The sequence below is a fragment of the Toxotes jaculatrix genome, chromosome 4 (genome assembly GCF_017976425.1).
Source record: "Toxotes jaculatrix isolate fToxJac2 chromosome 4, fToxJac2.pri, whole genome shotgun sequence".
NCBI classification, from domain to species: domain Eukaryota; kingdom Metazoa; phylum Chordata; class Actinopteri; family Toxotidae; genus Toxotes; species Toxotes jaculatrix.
Window position 1 is genome coordinate 2,203,101 of NC_054397.1, and position 12,683 is coordinate 2,215,783.

General features: G+C 43.4%; 1 protein-coding gene across 1 annotated transcript; it reads left to right on the top strand.

Moving 5' to 3' along the window:
- Positions 1–1,064: 1,064 nt before the first annotated feature.
- LOC121181360 (ectonucleoside triphosphate diphosphohydrolase 7-like) lies at positions 1,065–11,386 on the top strand. The gene is made up of 14 exons (XM_041037287.1): positions 1,065–1,234; positions 1,899–1,964; positions 2,128–2,283; positions 3,935–4,140; positions 5,029–5,179; positions 5,324–5,427; positions 5,583–5,642; positions 5,734–5,882; positions 6,155–6,321; positions 6,766–6,967; positions 7,291–7,410; positions 7,546–7,631; positions 8,094–8,255; positions 8,682–11,386. Exons 2-14 carry the CDS (start codon positions 1,957–1,959, stop codon positions 8,896–8,898), a joined length of 1,788 nt encoding a protein of 595 aa, XP_040893221.1. The 5' UTR covers positions 1,065–1,234; positions 1,899–1,956; the 3' UTR covers positions 8,899–11,386.
- Positions 11,387–12,683: the final 1,297 nt, after the last annotated feature.

Sequence of the window (12,683 nt, forward strand, 5' to 3'; positions counted from 1 at the left end):
TCAAATGGATCAATGGCTGCAGAAATAATGATGACACTGAGACGACTATCTGTGTATTTTGTTCATTTTGTGAATTTGCTACCACGTGTCATAGATATCAATACATTTTGAGACTGACGCTATACACAGAGGACATAAAAGTAAATATCTTTACTAAAACACAACACATATCACTGTGAATTCATTACGTTCTTTCCACTGTTGACCAGCTTCCAAAAGACATTTTGGATAAAGAGTTCTGATAGACAGTTAAAATGTCCCAGTCTGAGTGTCCAGCTTGTGTCTGGAACAAATTAAACAAAGTGTCCATCAGTAAGATTCATTTGAAATTAATCTTACTTCTGGACATTTTGTTTAATTTTTGTATTATTGGTTTTATTATGTTAACTGATATTGTATACTGAATATTCTTAGTCTTCTGAGAGAAAACCAGTCTTCTGTTTGCTCATTAGTCTATATGATAAGGTTTTCAAAGACATTTCAATTGATGGATTTGTGTCATTAAACTCCAACACAGGTTTGAAAGTAACTGACTGTACATTGACCTTATTGATATGTTAATTATTCATACAAAATGAATGAAGGGACTGGTAACCATCATAAAATCCAGAATATGACAAGTCAGTGACAGCATGTTCTCATGTCTCCACAAGATGGCACATGTTGCCTTCCGGTGTTTCTCAAACTCTCTTTGTCATACAGGGCATAGCCCATGTGTGCTGTTTTATGGAAAATGTTGTTTATAAGAGCAATATACATTTTCATGGGCAACAAATGGGAATTTTATCCATTATGGGATACATGAAATCTACAACACGATAAAGTGTGCAAAGAGTGGAAGGGTCTGAATACTTTCTGAAGCGACATCTACCTGAATATACTACACAGAGGAGAATCGAGGTGCATAATAACTAAAGGATAGCACTGCTATAGCAGTACAAAGCCTGCACTTTGACAGGCAGCTCGCATGAGATTTAATTTTTCCTACAGCACCCGAACGCAGCAGAGGTTCACCTCCAGTCAGATTACGTATGTGATGACGTGCTGCCCGGGCCGACCGGAAAGCTGTGGGATTTTTCGCTCATTTCCTCTTCTTCGGCTTGTCGTCGTCTTTTAAAACCATCTCGGTGAAGTGCAGGGACACTGTACAACACTTTATCGTCTTTCTTGTCGGGGGAACAACAGATTTCACCGGCGGAGTTCACCGTTTACTGCGGAGAAGAGGCCCCTTCAGGTACGTTTAAACCCGAGAGGGATCGCTTATAGAGACGCTGTAACGTTCATAAACGTAGTTCTTAAACGCACCGTTAGCCGGGGACACTCGCTACATCAGCACACGTATTAACAGTTGGTGCTGTAGCTAACGAGGATAACATATAAACTCTGTTCTGTGTGGGTGTTTGTTCCGCCTAACAGTCCTGCTATTTTGCTTTTATGCAACAGCTTTAGCTTATATAACTGGGAGATTAGCCAGTTACCCTCTTTATATTAGCGTGTATGGGAAAAAAAGCTGAAGTATTATTGAAATATACAGTATTTTAGAAGGATGTCACACAAATATCGTAGGATAATTTGAAAATACCGTGAAGGTAGAGCATGAGGAAATAAGTGAAAACCAGAAAATGGGCCTACAGTATGGTTATAGGGTAGTAATAATAATAATAATACTAGTAATAGAAATATTGTGTAAATATAGTGATAAATGTAAGAAAAATATTAACAGAAACAACTAAGATTAGGGCCATACTCACATATACACTATAAAATGCTAGTTAAGGCTGCAGCCACAGAGACTGAAAGTGCTGCTGAGTGCCAGAGACACTCTGGAAGTCTCAGAGTAATAGCTTATTTTATCTTTTCTTTAAATTATGTAAAACATTTTCGTGTTCGTTTCACAGACTGCAGGCGCCATGAGGTGACGACTGTGACATCTTGTATTTTTGCCGACGTGGACTTATGGCAAGGTAACAAACTGATAACAGCCTCTATCAGAAAACTCTGGACATGCCCTGATGTTTGCCTTTGACTGTATTCTGTAACTTTTGTATATAACAGTATCTGATTTTGAAGTTGACCACATTTCACAGAGTTTACTGTTTTATTTTGTTGTGCTTTCCTCCTCCACAGGATCACTTTGTCCTGCCTGCCGGCCTCTTGGTACTGCAGCGTGTCCAGACAGAGGCTGCTGCTGCTGCTCTCCATCACCTCCGCTCTCCTCCTCCTGGGGACCTACCAAACGCAGCTATGGGGCCCCCAGCGACGGCCTGGGGCCAAAGTCAACAAGTGAGTGGACAGACGTGAGGATTACTGGAGATGTGACATGAAAGTGGCTGGAAAATCGAACGCAGACATGATCTTTAGGTCCCGTTCAGCTGGCTTACAAACATTTGTGAACATTCATGTGTGCATGACAAGAGGTCTTGTGCAGGTCTTCGCTGATACTCAGTATAAAGAGTTAACATAGATTTCAAGTATGAAATAATAACTTAATTACACATAAACACTACATGTTAACCAGCAGTCCCCAAAATTCACATAAATTCAGGTTTGTGACAACAGCTCTGCTGTGTATTTGACTGTACTGACGTTTAAGTGAGCAGTCGCAGAGAAAGTTAGAGGCAACTAAAGTTTTTCTTGTTAACTTTACTGGCTCACAGCGCTGTACTGTCACTGGACTGGTTTACGTTATCATTTTGGAAAAGCTCTGTTTACCCCCAACGCTCTGAAACACCAAGCTACCGTTTTAAGGTACGTATACGCTCTGGCTGATTTTCCAATTATATGCTATTTTGGGCTCTCTAGGTGCAGCGTGTGTTCCCAGTTGTCATCAACAAAGGTCATTAATGGTTTCAAAGCTTTATATCCCAGGGCTGGTAGATTAATCAGAGCTATTACCAGTTTTGCAGGACTCTGAAAATGATCCTGCAGTTAATGTTGTACAAACTGCACTAAAGAATATATGTCTTTATAGAAGCAGCACTGAAAAGCCAGATGGGTAAGCAAATATCTCACCTTACACGATGAAGTGACATGCTGTAGCTGTAAGTGAATTTTATAATCAGCCATCAGAGCCACGATGGGAGTACCTGAAGAAGAGAGAAGAAGAGTTTCTGGAATCACAGCAATCAAAATATTGCTCCACTTCGATGAATATTTATTATTAATAAAAACATATACTTCAGTTTAGTGGAAACCTGTTACAGTCATACCTGAGCTGGGAAACCCTCGGAGAAGAGAGCCAGTCGATCTGTTAGATCAGTGATCAAACTTGAACTCGGTTTGTGAGACTGACTGCAGCTGCTCTGTTCAGCAGCCAAGGACAGATATGAATACACAAATCATTCATAGGAGTCTTTGTTTGCATTTCGATACGCTTAGCTAAGATAGAGAACTAAAAAGAGGAGAGACACACTGATGTTTCTCACCTTTTTTTTTTTATACACAAACGGACCCACCGGCAGCTGAAATGTTCTCCACCTGCTGTTCGCTCAAGGATTTTATCCAAAGCATGAAGCATGATGTTGAATATTTTCAACACGGAGCTGCACATGATCACACTTGTGTTTTAAGAATAGTATCGATGGGATGGAGGATATTGTAAGTACAGTGTAGGAACAGTGTAAGGGAATAAAAAATGCCAGGTGCAGTGATCACTTTGGAAAAGAACGTTGATATTAAAGTATAATAAATACATAGAGCTCAGAGTTTCTATCTATGTTGTTATTTTGTGAAGGACCCAAAATATTGAGTGCCCTAAAAATCCCACGGTATGTCTATATTTTAAACTATTATTCATTTATCAAGTCTAGGTCACTTATTTAGGTGGATCTGTCTTTATGAAACTAATTTCTCATGTTTGATAATTCATCATGCGTAGAACATTAAGATATACACATATATATTCTTCAGCTGTAAAATGTTGGTTCTCCTCCAGGTACCTCTCCATCGCAGAGTCTATGGAGGCCACTGATGTCCTCAACCCTGCTCTGAACTATGGCATCGTGGTGGACTGCGGCAGCAGCGGCTCTCGGGTCTTCGTGTACTACTGGCCCCCCCATAACGGGAACCCCCACACCCTGCTGGACATCCGACAGATGAGGGACCACGACCACAAGCCTGTGGTGAAGAAGATCAAACCTGGTGAGGAAGTGGAGCTCGGTTTTTCACACTGTTTACTCTGCTGGTTGTTACATGTCATCACTCCTTTCATCTGACGTTTGCTGTCTGTAAAACCATGAAGTGTGTTAGCACTTTATAGCTGAAGTGCGTTAGATTGTTAAGATTCATCCCATAACATAACATAATCTTTATGTAAATTGCTGCTGTGGAGAAAGTCTTAAACACAAACAAACCAGTAGGCAGACAAATCTCGGCTCTTGGTTTGCTGAGGACTTAAATCTGTATATTCATGCATGAATGTTTCTGCCGTCGTCCGTGGAGAACTGTATTTCCTTTGTGCTTTACAAACTCCAGCTTTCCAGTGCACTCTAGGAAAGAAAATGGAATAGTTTTTCAGAAAGAGTCAAGACAAAAGCTGCTTTTTTTAATTTCAGTATTTAAATTGTTTTGAAACTTCTTCCAAAATTATATATTCCGTGCAAATGCTGGCAAAATGCAAACGACTAAAATTCTACAGATTAGGTCAAATTTTGTGTCTTAAACTAATCCTTGTGTCTTATTGTGTGACTTTACAATGGTGCCATTCAGAGGCAGAGAGTTATTCACAATTCACTCCTTTTGGTGCCAACATGAGGATCATTGTCTGTCCCTTTGGCTCAGAGTCAAACAGTGGACGACGGAGTGTGTGAAAGAGACAGGACAGAACATTCATGGAAAGCAGTGAGTAGACAGAAGGGGGAAAAAAATGAAGAGAAGTTTTATCTGTGACCGTAAACGTGCTCGTTCCATCTTGAGATGAGATGTTTCTCAAGAGTCATATTTCTACGTGTGTCACGTGAAATCAAATGTGAAACATGTTTTCTTTCGCTTGATTGTGCTAAAGTGTGCACGTGCTCGTGGTCCTCACAGGCATCTCCACTCTGGCGAAGACACCGACGCAGGCCAGTGACTACCTCCATCCTCTCCTCAGCTTCGCTGCTGCTCACGTCCCGAAGAACAAACACAAGGAGACGCCGCTCTACATCCTCTGTACCGCTGGCATGAGGCTGCTGCCTGAGAGGTAAATAGAAAAGCATGTGATCCTTTAGTGTGCATCTTTTTTTCTTTTGCATTAGACTTCACTTTTTTAATGTTTAAAATCTCCAGATTTCGTGCTGCACTGAGCCGTATATGTTAGTTATATGCCGTCCTCCTCCATATGTAGCCAACAGGCAGCTATCCTGGAGGACCTGGTCACTGATATTCCCCTGCAGTTTGACTTCCTGTTTTCCAGCTCACATGCTGAGGTCATCTCCGGGAAACAGGAAGGTGAGAGGACATATTGTTTTTTTGTTTTTTTTAACTATGGTCTTGTTATTACTTGCTGATACTGGTTTTAGTAGTTAATGAATTATCGCCTGTCTGTTTTTTGTGTTTCCATCATGGTTGTGATGACCTGTTCCTACCGCCTCTCAACCCTGAAGGAGTGTACGCGTGGATTGGCATTAACTTTGTGCTGGGCCGCTTCGATCACGCTGACGAGGGTGAGAGTGTGATCAGTGTTATTAGTCCCTGACATTTAACCTGTAATAAAAGCATAACTTTGCAAAACTGTTGAATCTTTGTGCTTCTCAGAGGACGCCACAGTCGAGGTGACAACTGGGTCTCAGAACCAGCAGCCAATCAGCAGGCGGCGCACAGTGGGAATCATGGATATGGGTGGAGCTTCGCTGCAGATTGCCTATGAGGTGCCCAGTGCCATCACCTTCAACTCACCACAAGAGGTAAGGATGTGCAGTGAGATCTGCAGCTGCAGGAGTAACTGTGTTAGCTCCTGACACTGGAGAGGTGTTATTGATCAGGGCTGCAGCTGATGTGTATTTCAATTTTTGATTAATCTGCTGATTCTTGACTAATTGCTTGTTATATTATAAAGAAGGAAATTCTTTCTTCTGAGGGCGTGAAACCATCAAATATTTGGCGCGTTTGCTTGATAAATTACTTAAACTGCGGGTGTTGTCTGCGGCAACATAACGACCCAGTGTCTCTTCTCTAGGAGGAGGCAGGGAAGAGTGTTCTGGCGGAGTTTAATCTGGGCTGTGATGTTGAGCACACGCAACACGTGTACCGAGTCTATGTCACCACGTTCCTCGGCTTCGGAGGGAACATGGCCAGGCAGCGCTACGAGGACCAGCTGCTCAACAAGACACTCGCCAAGAACAGGTTCAGGCACACACACTCGCACACGCTGCCTATTATTGTTTGGGCCACAATGTATGTCGTTATATTTTATAGCTGCTATATTTTTAAAAAAAATTAATTTGCAAATTTTATTAGTGTTATTCAAAGTGATGACTACATTTCCCACAACCCCCAGTCAGTTTGTTTGTTCTGTGAAATCCATCCAGGTGGTACATGATAGAAAATATAGTTTCACTGGCAATCTGTTGTTTATGCCAGTTATGCTAATATCTCCACATGAACAGGGTAATTAAATCTTGTTAATATGCTACATCTGATGAAGTCGGCAGTATTAAACCACAGACTCACTGTAGCTTCTGAACCTCTTCTTCCGGTTTAGTTTTTTATTTTAGTCTTGTATCTATCAGTGAGTAGAAAACGCTCCCTAACATTTAAATGGTGTTTTTCATGTTCCTGATTGTCCAGGTTTCTAACCACACAGACGGGCCTGAGCGAGGACAAGCCGTACCTGGATCCGTGTCTCCCCGTCGGTCTGTCGGACACGGTTATCAGGGACAACCGCACCTTGTACCTGCGGGGTCAGGGTGACTGGGCTCGGTGTCAGGAGGCTGTGCAACCCTTCCTGGGCCTCCGCAATGGCACCATGTCCCCAGGGGGCGTATATCAGGTACGACTCATTTCAGGTTCTTGCTTTACTTGTCACTGAGCTAAGCTAATCAGCATCGCTTTTGCAATAGTTTGAATTCCTCTTGTAGTAGGATGCATACAAACATCAATAAAGAGTTTTAAATAAGTGGGTAATTATTATTCATAACATCGACTCATTAAAAACTAGCTTTAGGCTAAACATGGCATGTTCACAGTAATGTTTATTGATGTCAAATGTCCCTGTTTAATTAAAAAATAAACACATCTGTTCCCTTGGCCCTCTCTTTTGCCAGTTGTCTCAAAGCCACAAAATAAGCCTTCATGCCCTGTTTTCTTTTTCAGGCTCCCATCAACTTCAGCAACAGCGAGTTCTACGGCTTTTCCGAGTTTTATTACTGTATGGAGGATGTGCTGAGGATAGGAGGACAGTACAACAGTGAGAAATATTCCCGAGCTGCCGCGGTAACCACAGACACTCTGCTGTTATGTAACATAGAGACTTTTCATTAGTAACTGGGCGGAGAAATATCACTTTACTCATTTTTGCTTGTCAATAGTAAGTTTACTGGTGTTTTTTTTTGTTTGTTTGTTTACCAGGACTACTGCTCCACCAAGTGGTCAACACTGAAACAGCGTCTGGACAACCAGCTTTTCGCCCAGCAGGCCGACATCAACAGACTCAAGTAAGCTCATCTCTCTACATCCCAGACTAGACTCTTCATCAGAGTCGTGTACTGCTGGAACACATTTTGTGGACTTACCTGTGGGTCATGCTGGTTTCGGTCCAGCTGTGGAGAACTTAACCAACTCGAATGATTTTATTATTCCTTCCCCTCTTCAAGGTAGGACAGAAGAGATGATACTCTGAAAATGAAAAACATTTTTCAAGTTTAAAATATTAAATATAAAACCTCAAAAACACAACAGCAGATTTAAAATGAGTTTTTAAAAAATGCAGCTGTTACCTGTGACTGTCTGCAGGTGTCTGCCGCTTCTTGCCTGTAGGTGGAGCTGGTTGGACTAGAAGTGTAGCTGTGAGGCAGCTGGAGGTGCAGCTGTGCAGCACGCTGATGTTCACTGTGCCTTTGCAGGCTCAGAGTAAATAGCTGTTCATTTGACCCATCGCGCTGCTCTTTCTAATCCAGGTATCAGTGCTTCAAGTCGGCCTGGATGTACGAGGTGTTGCACTCTGGTTTCCGTTTCCCCGTTGACTACCGGAGTCTGAAAACAGCCCAGCTGGTTTATGACAAGGAGGTCCAGTGGACTCTGGGAGCCATCCTTTTCAAAACCCGCTTCCTGCCCCTCAGGTAACTGTTAGCACCATTACGACACAAACACACAGATTTGATCTTCTTGATAATGTAAAAACAATAATGAGCTTTTAATTTGAAGCACTGGGTCCTCCTGGCCCTGCACTGAGCAACCTTTTCACCACGAGGTTCAGGAAATCAATCACAACATGCAAATTTGCACAGAGAAATATGCAAAGTGCGACATGAACCTCCGGTGCAGTATGAATTCTCAAAACATGCAGGATGTTTTTCTGTAGAGCATCACAGAAAATACACACAGAGCACGGGACAAATGGGTGATTGTGTTTTTTTAGGACACGGACAGACTGCTGGTACTATTCTTATGCTCATCAGTAAAGATTAGAGGTTTGTTTTTTTCTCGTGTGAAACATGTGCCTGCGTGTTTGCTCACGTCTCCCTCTGCCCCATGTGTTTCTCCAGGGACCTGCAGCAGGAAACGTTACGGCAGAGCCACCCCAGCTGGCTGCGCTCCTCCTTCGTCTACAACCACCACCTCTTCTCGCTCTGCATCCTGGTCGTAGTTCTGGCCATCCTGCTCTACATCCTTCGCCTGCGGAGGATCCACCAGCGGGAGCAGCGTCAGGCCGAGGCCCTGAACCTCCTCTGGGCCGAGGAGGGAGAGGCCCTCCTCCCCTGAGAAAGACTTCTACGATGGGGGGTTCCAGACTGACGACCTGCACGACCTTTTTACCCCAGGACATGTTTGACTTACTGCACACGAAGAGGCATGGAAACGCTTCGCAGCCTGGAATGAGCCTGGAAATCAAACACTTTTGTATATTCTTTTGATCGTGCAGCTTTAAACATCTCAGGCCTAGTTCACACATAGACAGGGGTTTGTTTTTTAAACGCAGACTGTGTTTTAGGTCACTGAAAACTGACCTTAAGAAAAACTCCACCCAGGGTGAAGATGTTTAGAAACTCAGTTCTAGTGTCGACGTGAGTTTACATGAGGTTAATAAATACCTGTGTACGTGTGGACTAGGCCTCAGAGGGGAAAAATGTTCTCTCTCTTCACTTCTCTATAAGACTATTGGATGAAATGACATTTGGATGAAAAGAATCACCTCTGCAACGTTACCCAACATCTCTCCTGCTGAGCGAGGAGGCCCGGGGCCGCGGCACCTGGCCTCCCTGGCAGAGGAGCTTTAACACGGGGCTTGATGAGGATCATTCAGCATCCGTTCAGGACAAACGTTACCCGGGTCAGAGAAAGCACATCGTCCACGTGTGACCCCCGTTAGGATCCACGACATGTGGTTTAAAACCAACGTGCTGAGCCTCAGCTGTGCTGCGAGGTCAAGGCTAACACAGCGTCACAGATCAGACACTGGCACGTGCAGGAACTCCAATATCACGTGGACACGGCATTACATAACATTAGCAAAATATTAGCATGCTCGTGTTAGCATGTTAGCTTGGTGATGTGATGTGCACAGCAGTGTGATGGGACTGTTTGCATGTAACCATGCTAACGTTAGCATTCACGTCAGCCACATGCGTGTCTTCTTCATCTGTCCCTGCTTATTGTTCCATCCTCTGTGTGTCCAGTAACAAGGAACAAACTTCAGCGTGGTATTCACACCTGCACACAAAAAAAGCAACGAAGAAGAAGAAGAAGCTGCGAACCGATTTTTGCGTTTCACCCAAAACCTGAGAGAAACGGCAGCTTCAAAAACCCTGCTGCTGCTGCTGCCGCCGCCATCCAGCTGCTGAAAGGCTCACACCCCCGGAACTGATTTATCACTGTGAGGCCATATCACAGCAGGCCGCCGCCGTGAGTGCAGCGGCGCTCCTCTGCCATCAGAGACGGTGTTTCATCCACACCTCTGTCCGTCCCGGTGGGACCGTTTCCTCCATTTCCTCGACAGCGCTCCCGCAGGCCGATGGTGTCAGCCTCAGAGCTGCGGCTTCAGATTGCGCTTTGATACTTGAATGCCACTGTTGTCCTGCCAAGGCCCCGATTTTTATCACAGCAAAGACAGAGAGCCAAGAGGCATTTTAGCTGTAATAAGCCGAGAGATCTGCCCAGTGTTCGGATGAAGGCGCTGAAAACAGACACAGACCCCGGAGGCCTGATTTCAGCAAATGCCGCCTGAGCTCTAAATGCAATAACTCCACAAAAGGGAAGAATCTGGTCTTATCCCGTGGACCAAGATGGATGTTGGGGCATGGCAGGAAAAAAAATCTTAATATGCGTTGAACATTTCAAATGAACAACTTAAAAGCCATTTCTGAGGAGGAAAGCCTTACCCTGACACAAAAAGGGTCCTGTCTACTGTATTTCATAGCTGTACATGAAGCCACTGTTTGTGTTGTTGTTGTTTTTTTGCTGCGAGTCTTAGCGTCATGTTATGTGCTGACAGCTGTGCAACAACTGTGACGATGCAAATGTGTGTCTGAGTAGCACCTGCTGAAACTTCCTGAGAAGTTAAACCATGTTTCGATCCCACAGTGGGAGATTTTGGTTTTATGTCCAGAAAAAAAAAAAAAAAAAAAAAAAGATTTGTAATTAATCTTATTGATTTTAGTCTGAGGCGCAGGACATGATTCATCACATCATGTGATGGTGACTCCATTGTTTTGTAGCCTGTCCTGTTGGTGTGAGTGTTCGGCTGTTAAAGGAGGGGAGGGAGCTGTTCCAATGGGATTCCACTTGTTTTCTTTTATTTTCTATTCGTCCTGACACTGATGAGTTCAGACACGACCTTGTCAAACTGCCACTGTGAGTTTGTGACCTTCGTCCTCATCTGTACTTCAACACTTTTCCACTCGTGACTCCTGAACCAGTGCTCCTGTCACACAGCAGCCGAACAAGTCTGAAACCTGAGCTCTGTCAGAGTCCTCTCTCTCTGTTTTTTTTTTTTATTATCTTATCTCCTCATTTACCTCACAACTGTCCAAATGAATCAAAAGCTTGAGACCTCTTCCTGATTCATGCTGATGTTTTGACTCCTGACAATGGACCGGTTGCTGAGTGTGTCCTTCCCGAGCTGGGGCATTGTGCAATGTTGAGCAGTAATTCACTGAAGGGAACACTTGACTTTGATGTTTTTAATTAAGGTACCTTTAACATCAATGTGAATAGAAACATTTCCAATCCAATAAAGGATCTTTTTATAATATATTTTGACTCCTGTTCGTTGTGTGTGTGTGTCAGATGGCTGGCCTTGGTGAACTTGTACTTGGGCATGTAAGCCCCCAGCAGTGCCTTACGGTTGAAGACCCTCAAAGTGCTAAAGAGAAATTTGAACATCTACAACTCGCTGACAACTGAACAACCTCCATCTGCTGATGAAGATTTTGTGTTACGGCCGAAAGCTCCAGAACAGCTGCTACACGAAACTTCTGTTGAGTTTGTTTTGTTTTCCAAGGTCAAGAATGAATTTTGAATCTCAGTTGTGTTTCCTGTTATCTGCTGCGTGCCTGATTCTGAGAAGGGAAATGGTTTGGCCATGGAGTTTTGGTTCCAGTTTTGGCTTTATTTGCCCAGGTGATGGGAGATCTAGCATCCAAGGTTTCAGTCTTCATAAAGACTATTTCTGAAAGACAAAGCAGTTCCAATAAAACCCGTACACGCTGAGGTTTGTGGATTATCCAGAGTGACAGGGACATGAATTCAGGAAGGACAAGCTGCGAGGACGCAGCTGAAACTGAGATTTGTTGAGATTTTCATCATCTGTGCGTTTTGGTTTCTGTTTTTTTGTTTTTGTTTTTTTGCCCACAGTACAGCCTGGGAGGAAGCACAAAAGTTGCTCCTCTGCAAGGCAACACTGAGGGCTAAAATAGCCTGAGAGCTAAGGGAGGAGAACGATCGGCAGTTGGCACTTGTCAACGCGAAACGGGCGTGAGTTGGATCCTGTGGTGAGAATCACTGCCAGCACACGCCAGATCTTACAAAGGGCAGCCACTGCCTTCATTCCTTCAGGATGAAGTTATGTAAAAGCTACTTTCTGATGCAGTGACACCGTGCGGCCTGCTGGTGGTGCTGTGCAGCATTTCTGCACCGCCGATCCCACTAATGGAAATGAAAACTCCTGACTGGTCGTTGCCTCCAGGTGCCGCGGGATGTAATGAGCACTGTCACCTCACTGTCAAACACTTAACACCTGAAAACCTGCGCAAAACAATTAGCAAACAGAAAAGTGCTGCTCTGAGAATCTCAGGACTGATTCTGGTGATTCCAATAATCAGCTTCACCCTCCAGAATTATTCATTAACAACTTTTCTAAACTGTCACAAGTACACTGAAGAAACTCTGCCCCAGTTTTTATTTTAAAAATATACTTTAATACAACAGCTGCATATAAATATTAAAATATACATTATACAGGTGTACAGTACACTCACACAAAACCAAAACAAAAAATATTAGGCTTCTATTTGTACGGCACTTCTTGTATTTTTTTTATTTTATTTTTT